Raw genomic sequence first — 27,075 nt, 5'->3', positions numbered from 1 at the left:
CCGACTTCCAGGTGTAAGTGAAAAACAGAGGCACACACCCATTCCACAGAGAGACAGACTGAGTGGCCAGCCAGAAAGACACCTAGAGACAAAGGAGAGGTGCTGAGATTGAGACAAGAGACCCCAAGACTAGAGACACAGATCAGGAGAGATGCTGAGACCAAGAGTCCTAGATGGAGAAGGAAAGGGGGAAACCAAGGAAGAAGGGGGCACGAACCTGGGGACTGGGGGGAGGAAAGGGGGAGGGGAGGGAGAGTGGGGCAACCTGCGGCGTGGGCGGGGCCACCGAGGGGTGTGGCCCCGGAGGGGAAGGCCCCGGAGGGGGCGTGTCTAGCCCCGAGAGCAGTCGGGATGAGCATCTCCGAGGGCTCGGCTGGGCTGGGGGTGGGGAGAAGACGGATCGCCGGGAGGAGAGGGAGGGAAGGGGAGGGGAAGGGTCCCCTCCTCCGGTGACGTCAGAGGCGGCTAGGTGTCCGCGGCCGGAGCTGCCCCAGCGGGAGCCAGGCCCGGAGCTGGGAGGGAGCCGGCCCCGCCACCCCGCGGACACGGACGCGCAGCCTTCCCCGGCCCGGGCCCCGCGCCCCGGGCCGCCCATGGCCCGGCCCACCGCCCTCCCGCTGCTACTGCTGCTGTTCTTGGGGACCGGTAAGGACCCGGTGGGGCGGGGGGGGGAGGGCGCGATCGCTCCCGAGGGCCGCCCTTCTCCGCACCCCCCACTCGCACCCTCGGGGCCCCCAGGGATCGATCCCTTCTCCAGCCCTCCCCCCGCGCCCCGCCCTCTCTCAGGGACACCAAAATACCCCCCAGCCCTGGTCCCGGTGGGGACCCCGGCGTCCCTCCTCCCCCTATTCTCGGCTCCTATAACCCTAGATCTCGCCTTTGGGGGACCCGGGAGCCCCGTTTCCCCAGGCCAAGCTGGGCTCACCCTCCTCAGCGTCCCAGGACCCCAGCTCTCCCTTGAGGACTCCTGCTGCTCCCACCAGCCCCCCCTTCCGCCTCCTCCCCTCCCTCCGCCTTTCTCATCCCCTTGGACTGAACTCAGGCCGCCGCCGGGTCCCGGGCTATGTCGGAGGGCTGATCCCCGCGGCGGCCAGCGGGCCCTCCTCCTCCCTCTGGGCTCCCCCCCCAGCGGAATCCCCGGCTTACAGCCCCCCTTCTCTTCTCCGATTTGGAGAGGAAGGGGTTAACTCGAGCGGGGTCTGCTTCAGCCGCCCCCACCCCCCGCGCGTTCCTCTGGAATGTGGGGAATGTGCTGCTAGGGGGAGGGGAGAGACGGAGACCCCGACCAGGCGCCCCCTCCCCACTCCACCCCACCCCGCCTCCGCCCGCGCCGGCTAGACTCTCGGGTTCCTAGAAGGCTGGAGTGGGGGTGGGGGGGTGGGGTTGGACCGGATCCCTAAAGCGCCGGTCTGGAAGGGCCGGGCACCTGGGCCTCCTAAAGGGGAGACACCTGGCTTCCGTCGAGGCTGGGGCGGCCGCGATGTCCGAATTCCTGAGGTTTGGGAGGCGCGGGGAGAGCAGACTCCGGACCCTAGCGGAGGAAAGGCCGAGAGCTGGACCGTTCTCTCCCACCGCAACTTTTCTGGGTGTCACTTTCGCCGAGGGTCGTCCAGAGCTCCCCCCACTCCCCCCCCTCGCTTTTGGCTCTGTCTGCATTTTCAGCCCCCGGGCTGTTCCGATTTCCTGGGCTTCCCTTGGATCTCTCTGGCCCCTCCACCCCTTCTTTGTCCTAGAGTCTGGGGGAGAAGAGCCTGGGGCGGGCTTTCTCCTCTGCCCCTCCCCCTTCCTAGTTCTGGAGACTCCGGCTGAGGGTGGGGGAGGGGAGGGGCTGGTGTGGCTCTGCAGGTAAAGCCGGAGAGCTCTGGTCCCTCCTTCCCCCACAGGTGACTGACCCGACTGTGTACCTGGAGCCTGGGAGGAGGCAGGGCAGAGGAAGGGAGGTTCCATCTATTCAGCTTAGCAGGCCAGTCATTGATTAAGGGGCCTACTAGGTGCTGGGCGCCATGGATGCAAAAAAGAGGCAGTTTTCCAGAAGCTCAGTCTAATGCAGGAAGACACTGGCCAGCCACAATGTACAAAACAAGCTAAACACAGGATAAATTGGACGAAGGGGAGGGGGGGCTGTGACTAGCATGCAGTGGAACGAGAAAGACTTCTTATAGAAGGTGACTGAGATCTGAAGGAAGCCAGGAGGCATGGGAGATGACCAGTGAGGCTCTCTAGGGAGAGAAGTTTTAATGGACAGGACTGGATTGGAGGGGGGGGCTTTTAGAAAAGGATATATTCCCCAAATGACAGATATTTGTCCTTCATTCCGAAGAAGACTATGACATCAGGGGAGATGCCGTGACAAGCAGGTGAATTGAATTTGAGTGAGAAGGTACTGTACTAAGTCAATCAGCAGCCTCACTTTCTGCTGGAGCCATCTGGGTCCAGTGGCCAGATATGAATTCCGAAGAGTGGACATGACCCTGAGTGTGAGGCAACCAGGGTTAAATGACTAGCCCAAAAATCTAGGAAGCTAGGAAGGGACTGATGCCCTGAAAATGGTTTTTATCCTTGATCCTAGAGGTAATAGGGAGCCACTAGAGTTTATTGAAGAGGGGCTTGAAATGACCAGATCAGCTCTCTAGAATGATAACTTTGACAGAATAAGATGGACTGGAGTGGGGAGAGACTTGAGACAAGCAGATACCACCAAAAACCGTCTCATTCCTCAAGCAGATTATTGCAACAGTCCCACAGTGAGATGACAAGGGCTGGCACCAGGGTGCTGGCTGGTGACAGATATTTATCTCTTTGTCCTCACCTCTAGGTTCATTTAATGTTCGGTTTTTTCAACTATGCTCAAATATATTGTGCCTTCCATGTTCAAAAGGCTCAGCCCTGATATTTTCTGTTCCAATGGTCCTCCCTCTCTTTTCCAAGGGTCTTCCTAGATCTGACTTTCTAGGTTCTAAAGGCCCTCCCAGGTCTTGACTTTCCAGATTCTAAGGTCCCTCCTAGTTCTTACATTCCCTGTTCTAAGACTCCTCCCAGCTCTGACATTATCTATTCTAAAAATGATAGGGCCAAAAGACTTCCAGTCAGAAAGTAAGTTGAGTTTCCCCTCTCTGTCTCAGCATATTTTTCTATTATCTCTCTTTGATCTCTGCCACTAGCTTGGTGCTTTTTCTCTTTCTCTTCCTCTTAGGTAGGTGAGGAAGCAACCCCAGGTTCTCCCCCAGCCCCCATTCCCTTACATCTTCACTTAAGAAAACAAGAACCTCCCTTTTGCTGTTCTCTCAGTGAGAAGAGAAAATGAGGCAAGGTGAGTCACAATGATCCACTAGAGATAAGAAGGGCTTGTTCATCCAGGCAGACCCCATTTTCTAGATGGAGAAAGTGAGGCATGTCATTGTAGTCTTGGGGTCACACAGCTAATACTGTCTCTTAAGGTCTCTTAACATTCTCTGTTCTAAGGTAAATCTATCCATGATCTCGTCTTCTGTGTCAGTCACTTTGCTTTGCACTAGGGGTACAAGTGTTCTTGTGTTCGAAGGTTCCTTCCTGGCTTTGACAATTTATGTTCTTCAGTTTCCTCCTGGCTCTGCCACCCTCTCTTCTGAGTCCCTCCTGGCTTCTGTTCATCCTCTTTAGCTCTTCTTTCCCTTTTTTCCATCCCTCCCTCAAAGACATCCCTTCCTCATCACACTTCCATAGCACCCACTCTGCATAGTCTTTGACAAAGACTCTACCATGAATTTCTTTCATTCTGGCATGACTGCTGTCCACATGCCCTGGATTGGACATGTTCCCTTTAGGTAGCACTGTAAGTCAGGAGGACATCCTTAGGACATTGCTGGGGAAGAGTGTGGGAGATCCTGAATTCAATCCCAGTTCCTGTCATTTATTATTCTAGGAGTCTCAGTTTCTTTACCTGTAAAATAATAATTGTCTTGAAAGGTCCCTTCTTTCTCAAAGTTTATCATACTAATTCTCCCCTAAGCAGGTCCCACCATGTTATCCCCATTCAATAAGCTATTGGCTCCCCATCATATAGGTTCTGTTATTCAAAGTCCTTCCAAGCCTACACTCCCACCCCTTAGACACACACACACACACACACACACACACACACTCATTTTCCAGTCTTATACTTCATTTCCTGACACTTATTCTTCTATCCAGTGACACTGACCTTATGGCTGTTCCATGAACCAGACACTCTGTCTCTGACTTCAGGCATTCTCTGGGTGCTTTCCATTGTCTGGAATGCTTTCAATCTCTGCCTGGAATGTTCTCAATCTTTGCAACATTTTCTTTGTCTTTCTTTTAAGTCCCAACTAACATTTCATCTTTTACAGAAAGCTTTTCCTACTTCCTCTTAATTCTAATGTTTTCCCCTCTTAATTATTTCCTATTTATGGCTTGTTTGCCTTTGCTCCCTCTTTAGAATGTAAACTCCTTGAGGACAGAAGGACTGCCTTTGGCTTTTTTTTTTTTGGTATCTTCGGTTTCACACAGTGGCTGATACTGTGTAGACACTTAATTAATATTTGGCTTGGGGCAGCTAGGTGGCTAGATAAAGCACTGGCCTTGGGCTCAGGAGTACCTGGGTTCAAATCCAGTCTCAGACACTTAATAATTACCTAGCTGTGTGGCCTTGGGCAAGTCACTTAACCCCATTTGCCTTGCAAAAAACCTAAAACAAAACAAACAACAAAAAATAAATATTTGGTTGACTGACTCCCCCTTTTTTCCCACTCACTGTTGATTGATAGATGAAAGAATGAGGGGCTTATTCTCCCCCTTACATGAGATTAGAAGTCTGCTAGGTGGTGCAGTGGATAGGGTGCCAAGCCTAGTGTTAGAAAGATCTGAGTTCAAATGCAGTCTCAGACACTTAATAACTATGTGACCCTGGGCAAGTAACTTTACCTTTTTTGCCTCAGTTTCTCATTTGTAAAGTGAGTTGGAGAAGGAAATGACAAACCACCTAAGTATCTTTGCCAAGAATGAATTGAACAGGACTAGAAAAAACAACCTAAAGAATTGAGGCAAGGGGGAACCTGGATTAGCCTTTTGGTACACTACAGGGAGTCTGTCACAGAGAAGAAAGATTCTGCAAGCCAACAAGGGACTCATTAGGGACTGGACTCTTATTACATTTTTAACTGGTCTTGTCACAGCCTCTAGGAAGTGGACCAGGGAAAGGCTGAGGGAGGAAACGCCCAAGTCCCCGAAAGCCAGGCCAAGGGAAACAGAGAGTGAATCCCTGAGTTCCTAAACCAGAGAAGAAGGAGAGGCAGGGTGGGGCAGTGGAAGGAGAAGTAGACACACACTCCTGGAACCCAGGTCAGATGCCAGCTCTGCTCCTTGCAACCTCAGTGATCATCATGGCCAAAGTGACTTTAGCAGCTAGTTTCCTTAACTGGAAAAAAATGGTGGTTAGAATAGATGACCCAAAGTCCCTTAAATCCATGATTCTATGAAAGGCAAATGTTTTTATGGATGGAAGCAGAGAATAAAATCCTTGGGGTGACTGGCAGAAATGACAAAAGGAAATAAACAAGCTAAGCTCTTGAGAGATTGGTGACAGAGAAGGCTTCTGATGAGGCAGTGAGGGGTGGTGGTGAGTGAGTGAATGGAACTCTGGACCTGGAGTCAGGAAGTCATAAATTGTAATTCTGCCCTCAGATCCTGGCTGTGTGACCTTGGACAAGTCACTCAACCTCTCACTTCCTCAATTTCCTCATCTTTAAAATGGGATAATCATATCTACCTAATAATAGGGTTGCTCTGATAATCAGATGAGAGAATCTCTGTAAATTCTGAGTAAATCTTTGAGTAAAATATAAGCTCTAGCTGCTAATATTATCATTGTGATCATTATTATTTATCAGAGCCTGGCCTCCATGGGGATGCCAAAGGACAGAGACAAATGATTTGGACCCCATGAGGCCGCACGCTGGGCCCCTACCCTTTCCCTAGCCCGGACTTCCTTTGCGGGGGCAGGAGTATGCTTGTTATTGGCAATTAATTAATTAACGAGGTGGCTGAGCCAACAGCTAAGAGATCTCAAAGCACTTTTGCTAAATGAATTCAGCTTACATCCTGCCCCACCCTTGAGGGGGACCCCATTTTACTAGGAAGCTGGGAGGGACAGTTTAGGCAAGTGGGGCCCTGGAGCCAGTTTGGCAGGAACCCAAGCGTCTTACCACGCAACACCTTCCTGGACCCAAAATTTTGAGCTGAAATTCCCACCTCCCTAGATTCACAGAGGTCTAGGCCTCCATGACTTTTCTTCTTAATGGGTTACCCAGATATCCAGGCCTAGAAACCCCCAGTTCTAACCCTTTTATCAGAGAGCAAAAGGTGTTGGAGCCTCAGTCTCACCCCTTTGGGATTCAAACATCCTATCCCCTAGGCCTCCAGCCTCCACCCCCACACCTGCACCAGGGCGTTCTCTCCCTGGGCTGGTTGCCAGTTGTGACCTTGGCAAGTCATGACTTTTTCCCTGACTGGGCAACACAGTTGAGATGGGGGTGGTGAGGGAGATTAGGGACATCAGCTTCTCTTGCCTTGAGGCCCTGGCCAAACCAGTGACAGGTTTATGGGTGTCAGCTGGGTCCCCCCACACCCTTCCTGGCCCATTTGAGTCCTCTACCCCAACCTGCAGGCTTCCTGCCAAATGTACAGGGCCAGTGATGAGGATGTCTGGATCCTGGAGGGACACAAAGGAAAGTCAACCTCCAATTCCCCAAGAGCAGACTGAAACTGCACTATCTTCTCTCGCCCCTCCCACATCGGGGCCCTGAATTCCACTACTTTCTCCCCCACAGCTCCCACCTCTTACAGGAATCCCATTTCCCAGAGGTCTCTTCCCCTGATCTGAGGTACTGTGTGAGCACAAACAGGGCCTAAGAGCAGCACCATTTTCCCTGGAGGGTGAGGAGAGTTTCTTATCTCCCCACTGTATGACAGGAAAAAATCAGCAAAGTTAGGGGAGGGCCTTGATGGAAATCTGATGGCTGCCCAGCTTTGTGACCCTGAGCAAATCCCTTTCACCTGGGTCTCATTTTCACCTCTTGTAGAATGAGGAAGTTAAATTCAAACATCTCAGGGTTCTGCCAATTGCAACATTCTTCACCCTCCACCCACCCTGCTCAGAACCCTCTCTCCCTTCTTATTGCCCAGAGAATCTTCTCAGTAATCCCACCTACCACATTTTCTTGATAGTCCCAATAATTATTTCCTTTTTATTATATATATATATATATATATATATATATATATATATATACATATACATATATATATATATAAAACTTGTTTGAGGGGGCAGCTAGGTGGCGCAGTGGATAGAGCACTGGCCTTGGAGTCAGGAGTACCTGAGTTCAAATCCGGCCTCAGACACTTAATAATTACCTAGCTGTGTGGCCTTGGGCAAGCCACTTAACCCCCTTGCCTTGCAAAAACTAAAAAACAAACCAAAAAAACTATAACTTGTTTGAACACAAATGCTGGCATCTCCCCATTAGATTAGAAGCTCTTTGAGGACAGGGACTGTCTTTTACCTCTTTTTGTATTCCTAGCACTTAGCACAGTGCCTGACTGGGAGGAGACATTCAGAAATGTTTATTGAGGTTGGTCCCCTAAATTTGAACACTGACTCTTTCTTCTGTCTCTCCTAGATAGTGGGTAGGCTAGAAGAGATGCTAACAGACTCATTGAATAAATGGGGTTTCTCCAACCCTGCCTCACCTTAGACCCTACTTCCCCTCAACACTTCCATCTCTCCCCCCAGGAGCTGAGAATGTCCAAGTTCGTGTGCCAGCTGAGGTTCAGGGCCTTCTGAGAAGTGATGTTATGCTCCCTTGCCACCTTCTATCTGGGGAAGGTAAAATTTTAGTGTCCCAGGTAATGTGGCTCCGCTGGGACAGGAATGGGGGCAGTCAAAGTGTGGCTGTCTTCCATCCCATACATGGTGCCAGCTTTCCAAACTCAGAGCCCTATGACCAGCGTATGTCATTCGTCGTTGGAAACTCCTGGGAAAAAGGGGCAGAGTTACGGGATGCCACTCTGCTGTTGAAGGGGCTGAGGGCAGAAGATGAGGCCAACTACACCTGCGAGTTCGCTACCTTTCCTTGGGGGAGTCGAAAAGGAGCCACGTGGCTCCGAGTACTGGGTAAGAAGGCATGGTACCGGATTGGGGGAGGCGGGTGTTGAGAGGGAGGAGACACATCCCTGCTTTAGGGCCTAGTCTAGCTCTGATGCTCTTTCTCTCAGACGGTCAGTCACCCACCTATGACAAGATACATCTGTGTTTCCAGGTCTAGGCCAGTAGTTTTCAAAAGAGCAGTTCATAAATTTCACCAGGTGTGTCCCAAAGTACTGGGTCTTGTGTGCTCATAGATTAAAGCAATTTTATAGTTTTGTTTAGTCTCAAATTTACTTAGCTGACCTACTTTTTATGGTAAGTATAATTTTTGCAAAACACAATAAACTTGTGGTTTATTATTATTAAGGTCAAACCTCAAAACATGTCAGACCTTGAATTTATGAAGATGTCAACAAACATGGTTATTGACTGTTGAAGGAAATTGTGAGGAAGGAAAAGTGAGCATGGATGAATCCTGGCCATCCTGTTAGGCCCCATCATGTTCACAGCAAAAGATACTGTTTGTTCTAGTAGTCAGGGGTCCTTCCAGCCCATAGGAATGTCTTCTGAAAGCCCTCCTGGTCCACTAACACAACGATTTGTGTTCATTGTGTTGGAGGACCTTCAATCTCTAGTAATGCCTGGAAGCATTAGTAACTGGGGAACTACCTGTTGCATATTTTTTTGATCATTCATTCATTCATCAGCATCTGGAACTGAGAGAGATGGGAAATGGAAGATCAAAGACTTCATACTACCTTCTCCTTTCTTTCTCCTTCAGCTGAGCCCCAGAACCATGCAGAGTCCCAAGAGGTGATCCTGAGCTCAGAACCAAAGCCCATGGCCCGATGTGTTTCTGAGGGGGGCCGGCCACCCGCCCGCATCTCCTGGTTCTCTCCCCTGCCTGGTGAAGGCACTGAAACAAGAATGACTGGACCGGCACCTGGTACCTTCACTGTCACCAGTCGCTTCACCCTGATACCCACTCCACAAGCAGATGGGGCAAAAGTCACCTGTAAGGTGGAACATGAGACTTTCTCAGAGCCTGTCTTGATCCCCCTCACCCTTTCTGTCAAATGTAAGTGGCCTATTCTTTCCAATAGCATAGTCACTCTGTTTACCATCTTTTCTAGGCTTGGTATATACTAATTCCCTCGAGTCTGCCCATATTATCTCTACTTGCCCCTCAAACTCTTTCTGCTCTGAACCCAGGACACTGTTTCAATGGCCCTGGCCATTCTGAATCCCTCTCCTTGTTGCTAACCAGTTGTTTCCTGGTGCTGAGCCCAGATTTTTTTTTTCCCTTCTATCTCCCTAGATCCCCCTGAGGTCTCCATCTCTGGCTACGATGATAACTGGTTTGTTGGTCGAGTTGAGGCCTCCCTGAGTTGTGATGCCCAAAGCAACCCAGAGCCCACGGTCTACGAGTGGAGCACGTGAGTCTTGGCCCAGAGGGGGGTTGTCCACAAAGGGGCCTATGGCATAGCAGACTACATGGAAGCCAACCCCAGGTAGAACAATCCTCATTCTCTCAACAGTAGCCCCAGTTTTTGGTTCTTTAGCCTCTGCTGGCAGATTCACAGAAGAGAGGAACCCATGGCCTTCCCAGACAGTCCATCTCACTTCAGGATACCTCTGACTATTGGGAAATCTTTTTCCCTCTACCCAACCTCAAATTTCTTCTTTGTAACTTAGCACTTTGATTCCGAACTATCTCATTATATGTCAGCCCACTCTTCAAACTATGATTCCTCACCCTCTCCCTACCTTCTCTTCTTCTACATGCTCTCCATCTTATCATAGCTCTTTCTAAAGCATGGTACCCAAACTGACCCCTGTCTTCCAGCAGCTGACCAGGAAAGAGTCTAGCCATGACCACTACTTTGGATGCTCAGTTTCTCTTACTCTGGACCCACATACCACTAGCCTTCTTCGCCTCCAACTCAGTGTTGACTCAGGAAGCTTGAAGGCCACTGAAATGATTACTGCTTAATGAGACCTCCCCATCTTATACTTGTGATGCTGGGTTTTTTTAACTGGGGAGAAAACATTTATCTATTGCTCTAGGCTTTGAAGGTATTTTTGTCTCTTTATTTTGACTTTCCACATGTTAATGTGATACCATCTGCGCATGTGACAAGCATGTGCTCTATTCCTCTATCTAAATATTAGACAGCCCAAGGCCAAGCAAAAGATCCCAAAGACACTCTACTGGAGACCGGTCAAAGTGACATTGACCCCTCTATTATCATCCAGTCCCATTTTTTTATATTTTCCACAAAAGTCTCAGGAAAGACTTGAGCCAATACATGATTTCTGTGTCTGATTCCTTTCAAAAAAGACCACAAGGTACATCTCTGGGACTGGCAGTTCTGGTTGAAGTCAGGCTAGATCTTGGTAGTAAAGTTTTCTTTAGATGTTTGTTAACTGTCCTTTTAGTATCAAGGACGCCCCCCCCCCCCCGCCCCACTGCCCAGAAGAACTGAGACTTTACAGGGATACCCAAGTCCCTGGAGAGGAGAGGAGAGTATGTCTGGTGGTCAGGTATCTGGCTCTCTGAGAGATCTGGGATCTTGAGCCTGGGAAGCTGGATTCAAGAGGGCCTGAGGCAGAGGGAGGGGGAGAGGGACTGACACTCACAAGTCCCTCTCTTCTCCCCCCCCAATCTAGGCCCATGGGCTCACTCCCCACTACAGCTGTGGCCCAAGGACCTCGACTCATCATTCGCACAGTAGATGAGGCGGCCAACACCACCTTTATCTGTAGCGTTGCCAATGCTGTGGGAACCGGCCGTGCCGAGCAGACCATCCGAGTCCGAGGTGAGGGGCCCCGGGAAGGGGGAAGCCTTCACCCTGCAGTTTGAAGCTTAGGGGAGGGCATATAGTGATGCAAGGTGGGACAAGGAGGAAGAGCTGAGGGGGAAGAAAGGTTCTCAGAGATGCCACCCAAAATGCCAGCATAGACATTCTGTCACATCATGTTCACAATGACCAGATATACCAAGGCCAGGGATAGAATAGGAACCCAAGCCCATAGCTTCAGAGCTCCCCCCCCTCCCGCTCCACCCTGCTCTCCCCCAGCTGGTTTAAGGAACCTCAGATTTATCCTGTATCTTTCTTGACCTGGCTTTCAGGCTCCTGGGCCTGGGCAGTACTGGCCTGGCTTTCCTCCCCCACAGCCCTTTCCCGTCCCACTTTCCAGAGGCTAGGACAGCAAGAGCATTAAAAATGTAGCAACAATTCAGCCCTTCGCTGGCCTCTGTCCTTCACAGGCTGCCTGAACTTCCCTCATCCTTTGTGTCCCAATGACTCCTTCTGCCCGCTTCCCTCTTTTAGAGCTAGAAGGGATTGTAGGGCAAGTGATCCAAACCCCTCCTCTCCTAGGAGCTAAACTGAGGTCTCTTATCCAAGGCCACCCTGGGAGTGACAGAGATGGGATGTCAGCCCAGCCTAGCACACCAGGCCCAGTATTCTTTCCCCAGTACCACACTGCCCAAATGGTCCAACTCAGAGGAACTGCCTATGGTGGGGGCGATCACACAGAGCAGATGCCAAATGAAAATGATTCCTTATGAGGAAGGATGCTAGAGAGGCACAGAAACCTCATTACAGACACACTGCAAGGAAATAAGTTTTACAAACACAAACAAAATTAGAACTATATTTACAGATGCTTAGGAAAACTCTCCCCCCCACCCTTTCCTTCTCTCCTCTTCTCTTTCCTCCTCTAGCTCCTCTCTCCTCTGTCTTTTCTCTCTCTCCCTCTTTCCCTCTCTCTTCTTTTTTTCTCTCCTCTCTCTTCTCTTTCTCCTCCCTCAGTCTCTCTGACGTCCTGCCCCCCCCATTCTTTCTCTCTTCTCTTTCTCTTCCCTCAGTCTCTCTGACTTTCTGCCTCTCTGTGTCTCTCTCTCTTTCTCCTCCCTTTTCTCTTTCTCCTCCCTCAGTTTCTCTGACTTTCTGCCTCTCTCTCTGTCTCTGTCTCTGTCCCTCTCTTTCATACACACACACACCCACACACCCACACACACTGAGAAATATATGTATTCAGAGATGCTGTCACAAAGGCCCATAGACATAACTGGGAGAAACAAGTATTATCCCCCTTACTTCTGTTGTGGTAAGAGAAATAATGTTTTAAGTTTTTTTCTTTTTTTTTTTAAGATTTTTGCAAGGCAAATGGGGTTAAGTGGCTTGCCAAGGCCACACGGCTAGGTAATTATTAAGTGTCTGAGACTGGATTTGAACCCAGGTACTCCTGACTCCAAGACCGGTGCTTTATCCACTACGCCACCTAGCCGCCCCATGTTTTAAGTTTTTACAGACGCAGATGAGGCTATTTTTTTCCCCTTAAAATAAAAGCTCAGTTGATTCAGGGCTAAAGACTAATGGTATCGATCAACCAACATTAAACACCTAATATGATGTTAAGCACTATATATATAAAACATATAAGAGGTAGCAGAAGACAGTTTCTGCCCTCAAGGAGCTTCCAATCTAATGACTATAACTTTCTGCTGACTTACGTTAAAAAAAAAAATCTTCCTGGTATTCTTTCCTTAGTCATCTGGCAGGTTGACCATCCTGGACAGTCCTGAGCCAGTGAAGCTACAGCTAACAGAACTACTAGATTGGCCTTAGTTAGGCCTGGTCTGTGGTACCCCATGAAAGAAATATTTAGAAACATCAGTGGGGACCCACTGTCACTCTCACATAAAGACATCACCTACAACCCAGAGATACGCTGAGAAGAGAATATGTAAGAAAACATCCAAGGGGCAGCTAGGTGGAACAGTGGATAGAGCACCAGCCCTGGAGTCAGGAAGAGCTGAGTTCAAATGTGGCCTACCTGTGTGATCTTGGGCAAGTCACTTAACCCAATTGCCTTGCAAAAGAAAAAAGAATAAAAGAAAGCATCCATATATTGAGGGCATTTAGATGGCACAGAGGATAAAGCACTGATCCTGGAGTCAGGAGGACTCAGACACTTGAAACTAATTGTGTGACCTTGGAAAAGTCAATTAACCCCATTGCCTCACCCCCCCCCCAAAAAAAGATACGTATTTAGCCAACTAGATGCATACCTATAGAGATTCAGTTGTGAAGTGACCTGTCTATAGACACACTTCCCCAGAAAATGGAAAAGGCTACAGTGGGGTTTGATTTATTAAGTGATGGGAAAATGCTAACAGCACAGTGTGTGGTCCTATGCATTTTCCAAGATCTGATTGTTAAAATGTGACCCAAATAGCTCTGCTTGTAGGACTCACTTAGAAATATTATTGGAGGGGGGCGGCTAGGTGCCACAGTACAGGGCGACTAGGTGGCGCAGTAGATAAAGCACTGGCCCTGGAGTCAGGAGTACCTGGGTTCAAATCTGACCTCAGACACTTAATAATTACCTAGCCATGTGGCCTTGGGCAAGCCCTTAACCCCATTGCCTTGAAAAATCTAAAATATATATATATATATTATTGGAGATGCAAGTGTCATAGGGCTCTTTCCTCAGGTGGACCAATCTGGCCAGAGGGAGATGGGTCCATAGAGAGAGATAGATTACTGTCACATGTGCCCAGGGTAGACAACCCAGGACAGTGGGGAAGGTCTAACAGTGCCCAAAGGACCCAGGTTAAAATGCTCTCTTCTGCCACAGACCACCTGTAAAAAGAAAATCACTTCATCTCTCTGGACCTCAATTTCCCAGATTTCAATCCTATTGTTTTATAAACTTGTCTTCCCAAGTAGGCTGTCTATGTCCTGATACAGGCCAAACTAGGTCAGTTGGTAAAGTGGATGGAGCAATGGGCATAGGAAAAACTGAGTTCAAATCATTCTCAAACACTTACTAGCTATGTGACCCTGAACTAGTCACTTAACCTCTGTTTGCCTCAGTGAAGGTTAAAAATACCACCTACCTCCCAGGGTTATTGTGAGGGTCAAATGAGATAATATTCATAAAGCAGTTAGCCCTTTTGCCCACCACAATCTAAGTTTTTACTCCCTTCCCTAAATCCAGAGACATAGACTTAAGATATAATGGGCATCCAGAAGTCCATGCCTGGCCCTGATGTGTTTAAGGGCATCATTCAGATGCAGCAGATTAGGTGGTATCTTTGGTGGCCTCTCTGAATTGAGGGAGTGGGGGAAGTGGTGCTTTATGGGTTGCATGTTGTGGGAGGGGGTGAGAGTTCCGATCGCCAACTTCCCTCCTGCCTCTTCCCAAGATTGGAATCTATGATGCCTGTTCCATCACCTCCCATTCTTTTTCTTGCTTTATCCTTTCTATTCCTTCTTTTCCTCCTCCTTTTTCCTCTTTCTCATTCCCCTGAAATCCATTGCAGTGGAAAGAAACTTGGACTGATTACAGAAAACCTGGGTTCTAATTCCATCTCTCCTTTTGACTTATAGTAATTTCAGGAAAGCCCCTTCACCTTCTAAGGCGCTGTCATTGCAATAGCATCAGCTGCCACTAGGGGGGCTATGGTGTAATGTTGACTCCCTTGAAGATGCTCCCAAGATTCTTTGGGAGAAAGTGATGGCCAAGGGTTCTTCTTAACTCTTTCCTGTTCTTTTATCCACATTGTACCATCCCATTGTCTGCCCCCCAACCCATTTCTCTTCTTTCTCCTTTAAAATACATTTCCCCTCTCCAATGTGGCTGCTTCCTCCCTAATGCCATCTCCCTTCTCTTTTTCTTTTTCACCACCACCACCATCCCCCCATCTGCCTTCTTCTCTCCTTTCCCCCATACTTTCTCTCTTTTTCTTGACTTCACATCTCTCCCTAATTGTTCCCCTTTTATGTCTTTTCTATTATACATCCAAGCATTCTCCCTCAATAATTTCCTTTCTCCTACCTTTCTTTAACTCTTTCTTTCTTCCAACCTACCTTTTCCTCTTTCCTGCCTTTTCTTCCTCCAACATTTTAATATTTCTCCATTTTTCCACTTTATATTCTCTGCTCTCAGCACAGGCTTTCTTCTCCCTGCCTTCTCTGCCCCTTCTACATCTCCTTTCTCCCATTCATCTCCTTTCTTTCCTCTCCCCAGGGCCCCATGTCCTCTCCCTCATGTGCTCCCATGTCCCATTGTTCTCCCTTCCTGACCCTGTCTCCTTTTCTCTCTCTCTCTCTCTCCCCCCCTCCCTGTCCACCTCTTCTCTCTCCCCAGACACCCCCCGGGCCTCAACAGGAGATGTAGGTCCAGTGGTGTGGGGGGCCGTGGGGGGGACCCTGCTGCTGCTGCTCTTGGCCGGGGGGGCCATGGCCTTCGTTCTGCTGAGGAGACGGAGAAGGAAGAGCCCTGGAGGAGGAGGAGGAGCTGGGGGCTCCTATGACCCCAAGACCCAGGTCTTCGGCAACGGGGGGCCAGTCCTCTGGGCCCCCCCAGCCCCTGGTCCAACCAAGAAGGATGAGGAGGAAGAGGAGGAGGAGGAGGAGGAGGAGGAGGGAGGGCTCATGCTGCCCCAGCCAGGGGCAGAGGATGATATGGAGTCCCAGCTGGATGGTTCCCTCATCTCCCGGAGGGCAGTCTATGTGTGACACCAGGACATATCTACTTCCCACTCCCCTTGAGAGACCTGAATTTGGCTCAAGCCCCCATGCACACCCTTCTGGACTGGGGCCAAGCAATCACACACATACACCTCTTCTCCTCCTACCTCCCTCAGGGGTTCTCAGTCCAAGGGAAACACTGGATGGGCTGGTCAGACTGGAAAGACATGGGAGCTCATCTGCTACCCCCTGGTCCCTGAAATTTGAGGCGGGGCCTGGCTGGGACTTGGAAAAGTGGGAAAGAGGGTGGAGGGGGCACTTTTAATACACTGGACTTGGCTTCTCTACCTCCCATGCTCTCAAAACAAAATAGGATATGAAAGGGGAGCTTTAGCTAACCCTTTCTGTTTTGTCCCCCCAGGGAAGACTGGGGAAGAGACTCAAAGAGACTATATTTTCATATAGGGTTCCCCCCTCTTCTCACATTCACCCCCCAAGGGTTCAATAAAGGACCTTTGAGGAAGAATGAAGGGGAGTTCTGTGATTTGTCCCATTCCCAAGGTGGGGTGGGGAGGGTCAGATTTCCTGGTCCCTGAATGAAGGTTGGTAGTGTTAGATTCTGGGAGTGGGGAGGATGGGGACTTGGATGTCTGGAGGGAGGAGTGTTGTGGGATCAGACATTTGGATCACTGCTGATTCTCTGAACAGGCCTTGGAGTCTTAAGGTGGTGGGGGCGGGGAAGAGGAGGAAACAGGACAGGATGTCTGGGACTCTTAAGAAAAATGGAACTTGCTGGGAAGAGGAGGGTGGCTACATGTCTGAGTCCCTGGAGGAATGATGACTGGGGGGGGGGGGTGAGGGGGTGGATCTAGACACCTGGGTCCCTGAGAAAGGTGTGGCTTCCTTTCCTCCCTCCCCTTTTATAAACATGCATCAGAGACTATGCTCAGCCTCTCCCTCCTTTGTCTCTTTCTCCTTTCTCTCAAGTCATCACTGGGTGGTGGCTATGTGGGGACTTTCAGTGACTCACCTCAGGATCAAAAGGTTCTATAAGCCCAAGTTCCTGGGATAGAGGGAGGGGAGATTTTCCTTTTAAGACACTGACTTTATAAGTAGGTGAAAAAAAAGGAAGGGATTGGGAAGAACCCAGAAGGGGATGTGAATTACCCAAGAACACAAATGGTGAGTCATGTAGGCAGCTCTGGGGTGGAAAGTTAGGTCTCCTGATTCTGTATTAAATTGAAATCCAAATGTTGGAGCTGGGGAGGAACCTAAGAACATAGACTGGATGAGCTGGCATGTGAAAGATGGTCAAGTCCAACCCACTTTACACATGGGGAAATGAGGAGCAGAGAGGGTAAGTGAAATCCAAGGTCCCCCAATGAGCCAGGATAGAACTAGGAAGGGGAGGTGACTTGGGGGAGAGGAGGGACTGAGCCTTCCTCGGTGCCCTCTCCCCCACCATGGCTACCTCTTTCTATTCCTCTCCTTTTGGCAGAGTCCCCCGACACAGCAGGTGCTGGTGCCACTGGGGGCATCATAGGGGGCATCATTGCAGCAATTATTGCCCTGGCTGTGGCCGCCACTGCTATCCTGATCTGCCGGCAACAGCGGAAGGAGGAAGAGTTACATGGAAGACCTGAAGAAGAAGATGAGTGAGTGGCTCTAGGGGAAAGGGGAAATGAGGTATGGTGGAAGAGACCTGGTTTTGTTTCCTGTCCTGGTTCTGTGACCTCTGGCAAATCCCTTCTCTTCTCTGTCTCTGACTTCCCCTAGTATAAAATGGCAGTTAGGTGGAGTCAAGAAGTAAAGTCATCAAGAGTAAAATTCAACCTCAGACACTACTTATATGACTCTAGACAAGTCACGTTACTCCTATTTACCTCAGTTCCTTATCTAGAAAAGGGGGATACAGGAAATAAGTGACAAACTACTCCAGTACCTTTGCCAAGAAAAACCCTGTCGATTTTTGTTATGTAGAGTCAGACATGACTGAACAGCTGATAATAACAGTGTAAAAGGAATTGGATCAGGGTTGGTTACTAAGAACCTTCCAGCTCTGCTATTCTAGGTACAATTCAATAAATATCCATTAAAGAGACTGAGTGTATAAAGGCAAAACTAGACATTCCTATCCTCAAAGAACTTATATTTTACTCAGAGGATTCAACATATATGCAGATGAGCAAATGCAAAGTAATTTGGGGGAGGAAGAAAACACTGACAATTTGGGGACTTGACAGAAGCCCTGTGACTTGAGGGAAGGCTTCAAGAAGGTAAGAAGTATATGTTTATTATGATGTGGGAAATGGCATGTGTGGTGCAATGCTAAGTTTAGGTCTAGATGATTAGTTTAACTTGGCTAGAGGTGAGGAAGTATGAGAACTTAAAAGATAGAGGGGATAGACATTGGAGGAACAGACCAGGGGTGATATTTTATGCCAGGTACAGTTAAGTTGCTGAAGGTTTTTTTGAATGGACTTGGGGGGGAGGCAGTAATGAGATAGGCCAACCAGAACCTTACAAAGACTTTTGTCAGTTCTATGGAAGATAGTTTGGAGAGAGAAGAAAATCTGGGAAACAAGGAAAATAAATCTACTGAAGTAGTGCAGACCCCAAATGATTCAGACCTCACTGTGGGAATAGAGAAAAGAGAACAGATGTGACAGATGTAGTGATTTTGTAAACAAAGATGTGACAACTGATTGCTTTTGAAAGGTGAGAGAAATGGAGCAGCCAAACCTACTTTGAAATTAGAAACTGGATGGGTAGGATAGTGGTGCTTTCAGAAGAGAAATTTGGAGGAAAGGGCAAGTTCAGGGGGGCAAAGTAAATTCTACATTAGACATGCTGAGTTTAGGATGGCAGTGGAACATCCAGGTGGAGATGCCTAGTGGTGGATATCTGGTGGATGTTTTCCACTGGGAATCTTCATTCTGGCAGTGGAGAGTGTAACACATTTGCTGTTTCTCATCCTACAAGCCTATTAGCCATATTCTCCATAAATCCTTCACTGTGAAGTTTTACATAATTAGATTGCTTGACATTGCAAACATAGCAGTGGAGTAAGGAGGTTATCTATTTGTTAGTTATTCTTTCTTTTCTAGAAAAGAGGTTGAAGATCACACAACTAGGTAATTATTAAGTGAAGCTGGATTTGAACTCAAGTTCTCCTGATTCCAGGGCCTGTGCTCTATCTACTGCACCTCCCAGCTGCCCCCACATTCTAGTGATATTCTTATACTATTCCCTCTCATTGACCTTCACCCAAATGCTCTGTTATGCTTCCCCTGTTTGGTTCCTGCATTTCTATATACCCCCCCCCCCCCAATAACACAACTACTCAGCTTTTTAATCACCTCTCACCTCCCCTACTTCAATTTTCTTGCAGGTCTCCATAGGTCTCCTCACCTACCCATCTTCCATATACAAATTGATGTTCCTAATGTGCAGATCTGACAATGTGACTCCCCTGCTCAAGAAGCTTCAGTGGCTCCCTGTTGCCTCCAAGATAGAACAGAAACTCTTATATTAAGCAGTTAAAGTCCAAGAGATTTGTTCACTTTCCTGATGACTGTCATATTTCTAGGCAGCTGAGTGGCACCAAAACAGAGCTTGGGCCTCGATTCCTGGGAAGACTCCTCCAAGTTCAAATGTGACCTCAACTACTTCCTAATTGTGTGACCCTGGGCAAGTCACTTCACTCTGCCTCCATTCCTCCTCTGTAAAATGAGCTGGAGAAGAAAATGCAAACCACTCCAGGCTGTCTTCCAGCAAACCCCAAATGGGGTTACAAAGAATTGGACAGGCCTGAACAACAGCATGCATGCCACACTGCAATTGAACTAGCTTATACACTGTTTGCCAAGCACAATATTCCATCTCTCACCTTTGGACCTTTGCATATGTCAATCAATAAACATTTGTTCCAGACAATATGCTGCTAAAAACTAAGATACAAAGTAAAGCAAAGTTCCCCTCAAGAGAAAACAATATAAAGTAACATACTTATATACAAGAAATCTATCTTGTATACAAAGATACACAAAATATCTACTGAGTTGCTGGAAGAAGTTTCAGAATAAGAAGACTGGAGGAGCTGGAGGAACCAGGAAAGGCCCTGTCCTGTAGAGGGTGACTTTGGAGTGAAGTCTAAAAAGGAAGCCAGGCATGGGGGAAATGAATGATCCAGTGGGGTGTGGTATTCAAGGATCTGCAGGAGGATCTGGATCAAAGAGGGGAAAGAGCAAAGTCTAGGGACTCTTGAAAAGGAGGAAAGAGCCAGCTTGTAAAATGCTCTCCTCTTCAGTGCTTAGAACAAGGGCCACTTTGAGCAAGAACTCCTGGCCCTCACTCTCTACCAGCTACCCTGAAATTCCTTTTGTACTCAATAAAATGTGGCTCACTATGTACATAGTTTCCCCAATAAATGTAAAACTCCTGGAAGGTAGGAATTATCTTGGTTTTTATCTTGTCTCCCCATTGTTAAGTACAAATATTTACTGAATTAAATTCTTCCTGTTTCTTAAGGGCCACTCTATTGTCTCTGCTTCCCTAGAATGTGAAGAAGTATTCCCCAAGATTCTTTTTCTATTTTAACAGGAAGGAGAACAGCTTGCCCTTTGCCTGCCTATAAGAACTGTCTGCACCTAACAGCAACATCAGCATTATATACCCACATAGATCATTGCAAAATTGTCTCTAAAACTGATACAGAGTAAACAAGTCACCAGATGACAACCACATGGTGAAGACCAAAGGAAAAAACAATTCTGCCCCAGAATGATCTGGCACCTACCTCCTGACAGAGAGGCAGAAACTGACCCTTTGGGGACATAACCCACTGTGTGGATTCTTCTTGTTGAACTGTACTTAGTAATTGTAAGGTTACATTTCCCCCTTTCAGTTAATTAAGGAAGATAGGGTGGAGGGGTAGCAATAAAAATGAAAAAAATGAAGGGCATTGCAACATTTGCTGTGTCTGTGAAAATACCCTTTGCGGGTTATAAAAAAAACCCTAAAAGATTTGTTTTGCTCTTCAAATACATTACAAGTAAAACCTTCACTTGTTTTCCTTGGTCCTAGCTCCCCTAATTGTGTACAATTAGACCATTAAAGGCAGACTCCAGAGTTGACACTCTTCTTTTTTTCTATTTAGTACCCTAGAAAACTTGAATAAACACATTCCACTTTCCTCCCCTTTTCTCAGGAATCTTATTATCTCATATTTCCTCATCTTATGTACACCTTCTGTTTAGTCTCCTTCGGTCCTGCCCTTTCTTTTGCTCTTTTCCTTTGATCCTTGAGCTCAAGTCTGATCTCCTTAAATTTGGAACCTTCTTCTATTTCCCAAATTTATTTGACTTTTTTTAAGCCAGTCTATAAACAATACCTCTTCTGTACCAGGCAGTGTGCTAAGAGCTAGGGTTACAAAGAAAGGCAAAAATCTAGGGATTGGGGGACATGAAGACAATGTACAAACATGATGTATAATAAAGTTATTAAATTGGAGATAAAGCTCATTTTCAAAATTCCAAAGCCCTTCAGTCACCTTCAAAATTCCTTTTTCTTATTCATTCTAAGAGTTTCTGTCAATCTCTGAAACTGGATATAGTTAGGTGGTTTTCAGTCTGATAGATATTTCTGAATGATCTAATTGTGTACAATTAGGCCATTAAAATTTTAAAGCAAAGATTAAATCAGAAGTAGCGGAGAAGAATAAAATATATGATATGCAAATGAAATGGGTCATGGCCCTGTTTAAATAGGCTGCATTGAAATTGATTCCAAAGTTGAGAAAATAAAATAATCAATGACTATATTTTCCTAAAAAAATTTAACTGATAGGAGAGATTTATGAGAAGACCAAAAGACCCTAGAAACTATCCGCCAGCAATGGATCTCCTGACCAAGTAGAGGAATATGACAAACACTACTTTAGAATATAAGCTCATTAGCAAAATCTTGAGGAAAGTGAGACTTAAAAAAAGTGAGAACTTCTAACGGTGTGAAAAAATTATAGAAAAGTTGGTGAGAAACCCAATTAAGTTACATCATAATGAGGAAATTGAAGGATGAAAATGAAAACCCAAAAGAAGAAAAGATCTGTAAAGATTTCTCTTTCTTTCACATCAGAACTCAACATCCCAGTCCCTAATGTGCCACATGAAGAAATGGGAAGTGATATTAACTCCCCCCCCACAAAACCAGAATAATTGGACCAAAAAATGTATTTTGCAGGTGATGCTACTTTCAGAGTGTTGAGGAATAGGTATTTTTAAGATATCCAAAAGAGAGGGTCTCTTTCAACCACTTGACTATTAAAAAGCAAATGATTCAGGAGAGCAAAAGGCTACCATGGAAGGGTCTTGGATGTGAAAGTAGAAAAGGCAATAATGAGAACAAATGAAAAAAACTGGGAAAAGGATGTGTAACAGACAGGATATACACAAACCAATCCAGGCTGGAGGAGACACAATTGCCAGGAAGTTTGGGGTTTAATTCACAAGGTATCTGAAGGAGTGGAATATTGGTAAAAAACAAAACATTAAGGCACTAATAATAGCAAACAGCATCTTTACCACCATACAATTTGATCCAGAGCTATAGATCCTGAATTGGGCTTTGTGCCAGGGTCAGGTTCACCTCTCTGCTGCATATTTCATTGAGTTGTGTGGTGTTGACTGAGGGCACCTGGGTTCCTGAGCTGACCTCTGCTCCTATGGATATTTAACAGCCAGGGCTCTCTCTCTGATCTCACAAGACAGAGTATTAGGGGTTTCAAGGAGGTCAGGCATGGGGTGTCCTAGTCTGAGTGCTGACACCCTACCCTGCCTGTTGCCTCCCTGGACCATTCTTGGAGGATCTCTCCTGGTTTTTTTTTCCTCCTCCATTCCAGAGTCATGTATCTTTGGCAGGTCTCGAGTTGCACTGGGAGCCTGCCATATGTTAGTACTTAGGAGACCACTTTTCTAGTTATCCTTGGACTTCCGGCCAACCTATTGCACTATTCTGGGGTGGAAGAAGTTGCTGTAACTTCTTATTGGGTTTCCTGATCACTGTTGGGTTTGCTATGAATTGAAATTTGCTCATGGGAGTTGGCTGGTCTGCCACCCATTTAGGTAGTCATCTTGACTGGAATTCTGAGATGAGAATACACGATGTCACTGTTATTATTTGTTGAGTATAAAAGTTTTAGACTCAGTAAGGTCAAACGCCACCTTAAAGACTTACAAACATTAAGTTAGATTCCTCGAAAGAAAATATAACAGAGATGAATTTGGATCTTTGACCAGTATAACCAGGTGAAGCATCTCATGGGGAGGCTTTCTGGAGATCCTACCACAAGAGTCCAAGATAAAGAGATTTTCCCTGTTTCCAGGTAATATTGTATTGGTTAAGGGGTGGTTAGGTGGTGCAGTGGATAAAGCACCGACCCTGGAGTAGGGAGTACCTGGGTTCAAATCTGGCCTCAGACACTTAATAATTACCTAGCTGTGTGGCCTTGGGCAAGCCACTTAACCCCATTGCCTAGCAAAAACCTAAAAAAAAATATTGTATTGGTTGTACTATGCCAAGAAATACTAGAGTCTAAGGAATCTGCAAAAATACAAAGACAATAGCTTTAGCAAAGTTGTAGGCTACAAAATAAACTCTCAAAACCCAAGAAATTTCAATATAATAATAATAATAATAATAATAATAATAATGCCAAGAGACATTAATATAAAGAGAAATCCTATTCCAAATGACTACAAAATATATAAAATAAAAAATGCATTCAAAACTCTACCAAAGCACAAGAAATATATGGCTTCAATTACAAAGTAATCTTAAAGGTATAAAGAACTTGAATAAGTGGAGAAACATCCATTGCTCAGAAATGGGTTGTGTTAATATAATAAAAATGAGAATACCACCAATACCAATCAAATTATCGAAGAGATACTTTACAGCACTCAGAACATAATAACAAAGTTTTGTCTGGAAAATAACAGATTGGATATCAAGAGAAATAATGAAAAAAAAGGTAGAGATGAGCTACTAGATTTCACACTTAATATAATACAAAGGTCATCAAAATAATCAGAAAATGATTTAAAAATCGAGTTAGATAAACAGAGTAGAAAAGACAAGTGAAAGGGAAAAAATGGAATTAAATAATCCTGTGTTTAATAGGAAAGAACTCTGATGAAAACTGGGAAAACTCTAAAAGAATCTGATAGAAATTAGGCTTATAACATATTTCACAATTACATTCTTCATGGAAATGTGATTTTATTATTTAAGATCATAACATTAAGAAAAAATTAGAAGAGAAACAGATTATATTACCTTTCATAGTTATGGATGGGAGACATATTTATAACCAAAGGATAAGAGAAGATAAATTAGATGATTTTGATTACATGAAACTTAAAAGTTCCTGCACAAAACATGATGAGCCAAGCTTAAGGGAATCAGTCAAAAGGAGAAAAAAATCTATCAAATTTTTTAAATAAAGGTTAGATACCCAAGATATATAAACAATTAACCAATAAAATAAGTCATTTCCCCAATAGTGAAGAGGTTAAAGGATATGAACAAACAGTTCTCTAAAGAAAAATCCGAAAGGATTTGAAGGATACTTCAAATCTCTGTGAAATGCAAGTTAAAATAATCCTCAAATTGACCCTACAAATTGACAGATATAGTTAATGTTGGCGAGGTTGTGGGAAGATAGGCTCATGGATACATTGTTGGTGAAGCTATGAATAAATACAAGTATTTTGGAAAGCAATTTGAAGGTAATCAAATAAAGTGACTAAAATGTTCATCAGAAACTCTACAACTAGGTCTATATTTGAATGAGACCATTGATAAAAAAAATTCCACTCATACCAAAATAGTTATGCCAATACTTTTTGTAATAGGAAAGAATTGCAAAGTAGTTGCCCATCAACTGATAAATGGCTAAATAAGTTGTGGTATATGAATATAATGCAATATTGTTGCTCTATAAGAAAAGATTACTTTAGAGAAGCATGTGAATATGTGAACAGATGCAAAGTGATATAAGCTGAGCCAAGGAAACAATTTACAGCAATGTAAATAGAAAGAACCATTACTATATGCTTTTAAAAATAATTGTCTTTTGTGTATATTTAAAAAAAATTTTATCTGTGGTTTGCTGGAGTGGGGAGAAAGAGAGAAATTTTGACTATGTAAAAAATAAGACATCAATTAGAATTTATTTTTAAGAAAATGGACCACAAAAGGAAGCATTTGAAAAAAAAATATTGCAAGAAACCCCTGGATGGGAATCGATAATACCTCAAAAGAATTTGGTCTCACTATCTTTACTGAAAGATTAGGTTGCTGAAAAATGCTCATTTTCAAGACTGTGAGAGGCACCTAAATGGACAATCTAAAAAGTGTGCTGTACTAGTACAAAAATATTCATAGCAGCCCCGTTTGTGGTGGCAATGGATTGGAAATCAAGTAAGTGTCCTTCAGTTGGGGAATGGCTTAGCAAACTGTGGTATATGTAGGTCATGGAACACTATTGTCCTATTAGAAACCAGGAGGGATGGGAATTCAGGGAAACCTGGAGGGATTTGCATGAACTGATGCTGAGTGAGATGAGCAGAACCAGAAGAAAGTTGTACACCCTAACAGCAACATGGGGGTGATGATCAACCTTGATAGACTCGCTCATTCCATCAATGCAACAGTCAGGGACAATTTGGGGCTGTCTGCAAAGGAGAATACCATCTGTATCCAGAGAAAGAATTGTGGAGTTTGAACAAAGTTCAAGGACTATTCCCTTTAATTTAGGAAAAAGAAACAGCTATCTTATTGTCTGATCTTGTTATCTTGTATACTTTTTGTTTCTTCCTTAAGGATGTGATTTCTCTCTCATCACATTCAATTTGGATCAATGTACAACATGGAAACAAAGTAAAGACTTGACAGATTGCTTTCCGTGGGGGGGGGGTGATGGGGGGAGGGAAGATGGGGGAAAAATTGTAAAACTCATATAAAAACTCGAAATCTTTAATAAAAGAAAAAAATAAAATAAAAAGTGTGCTGTAAATCTGGGAAAGACATAGAAAATGAGCAGTGATTTGGGCCTATAATTAATAAAAGGAATTAAGTGGATCAGATTAGGAAATTTTAATGTTCTCTTCCCAATCCCAAACTTCTTCCTGAAGTAAAGATTCATTTTTTTAATACCAGTATTTGCTTGGTGGCAGTGTGCCCATCTCCAAATACTATATGATAGAGGCGTCAAACACACATTCCACCACTCTGAAACATTAACTGAAACGATTCAAATATAATTGGGAACCATTTAACTATTATAAACACACAATCAAAATATAGCTAACATTACATTTGAAAGCCATAACTCCACTTGGTCCACAGGGATCCTTTTGTACAGACTTGTGACTTCCATTTCTCTTTGAGCTTGACATCCTTTCTATATAGTATCTAAATGATTTTTTAAAAAGGAGAACTAGGGGGCGGCTAGGTGGTACAGTGGATAGAGCACCGGCCCTGGGGTCAGGAGCACCTGAGTTCAAACCCAGCCTTAGACACTTAATAATGACCTAGCTGTGTGGCCTTGGGCAAGCCACTTAACCCCATTGCCTAGCAAAAACCTAAAAAAAAAAAGAACTAGCTAAGGGTTGTGTAGAGGGGCAGGGTTGAGATGAAAATAACAGACTCCATGTCAAGACCAGAGAGAAGCACAAAATAAAGGCTATTAAAGACTGATGCAGAGTATAACAGGATGAGCCAGCTCCACTGCTGGCAAGAGTACATTATATTAGCTGATGTTATTTATAGTATACTTAATGCAAAGTACTTTCCATACATTATCAAAGGATAGCCCAGGTATTCTTTCCATTTTGCTACTTAGGAAATTAGATATCAGAGAGGTCAAGTGATTTCCCCAGGGTTTCACAGCTAGTAAGAATCTGAGGCAAGATTTGAATGAAAGTCTTTGTAACTCCCAAATCCTCTTAGATTCAATGCCATATGTCCATCAAATTATAGAATAGCAATTTTCAATAAATTTAATATGTGGGTTTCCCAAAGGCCAGTAGATAAGGGCATATTGGGAATAAATAGGTCATAAATGATCTCAGGATGAATGTCAGAGACATAAAATGTTAGCAGGACTTTAGTGGCTATCATGTTTAAACTCCACCCCCCCCCCCCAAGAATCCTCATTATACCAAATTAAGCCACTGCTTGAAAATCTCCAATGAAGGGCAGCCCTCAGTCCCCCAAAGTAAGTAATTCCATTTTGGAATGGGCTATCATCGTTTGTCCCTTTGCAGCCTCCACTTACTGTTCCTGGCATCTTCCCTCTGGGAACCAATAGAACATCTAATCCTTTTTCCACATGCCAAACACTTGAAGGCAGGTGTCAGATCCCAACTCCTTAGGGCCCTTTTC

General features: G+C 45.4%; 1 protein-coding gene across 3 annotated transcripts; it reads left to right on the top strand.

Annotated features, from left to right (window-relative positions):
* The first annotated feature begins 355 nt into the window (after nt 1-355).
* Nucleotides 356-18,743, top strand: LOC141509631 (nectin-2-like). 3 transcript variants are annotated; one of them, XM_074219315.1, is made up of 6 exons: nt 356-645; nt 7,790-8,170; nt 8,925-9,221; nt 9,462-9,579; nt 10,814-10,962; nt 15,308-16,156. In XM_074219315.1, exons 1-6 carry the CDS (start codon nt 594-596, stop codon nt 15,676-15,678), a joined length of 1,368 nt encoding a protein of 455 aa, XP_074075416.1. In that variant the 5' UTR covers nt 356-593; the 3' UTR covers nt 15,679-16,156. The 3 variants fall into 3 exon arrangements, with proteins under 3 accessions (XP_074075416.1, XP_074075419.1, XP_074075417.1); XM_074219318.1 differs by lacking the exon at nt 15,308-16,156 and adding an exon at nt 17,129-18,743 and having other exon boundaries at nt 400-645; XM_074219316.1 differs by lacking the exon at nt 356-645 and adding an exon at nt 1,471-3,310.
* Nucleotides 18,744-27,075: the final 8,332 nt, after the last annotated feature.

The sequence above is a fragment of the Macrotis lagotis genome, chromosome 1 (genome assembly GCF_037893015.1).
Source record: "Macrotis lagotis isolate mMagLag1 chromosome 1, bilby.v1.9.chrom.fasta, whole genome shotgun sequence".
Classification (NCBI taxonomy): Eukaryota; Metazoa; Chordata; class Mammalia; order Peramelemorphia; family Peramelidae; genus Macrotis; species Macrotis lagotis.
Note: the sequence above shows the minus strand (reverse complement) of the source record. Positions and strands in the feature narration are given on the sequence as shown.

Coding starts and splice junctions, on each gene's coding strand:
- LOC141509631 (XM_074219315.1), top strand. CDS start 594: ATGGCCCGGCCCACCGCCCTCCCGCTGCTACTGCTGCTGTTCTTGGGG. Junction 8,171..8,924: donor CACGTGGCTCCGAGTACTGG/GTAAGAAGGCAT, acceptor TTTCTCCTTCAG/CTGAGCCCCAGAACCATGCA. Junction 10,963..15,307: donor GCAGACCATCCGAGTCCGAG/GTGAGGGGCCCC, acceptor CTCTCTCCCCAG/ACACCCCCCGGGCCTCAACA.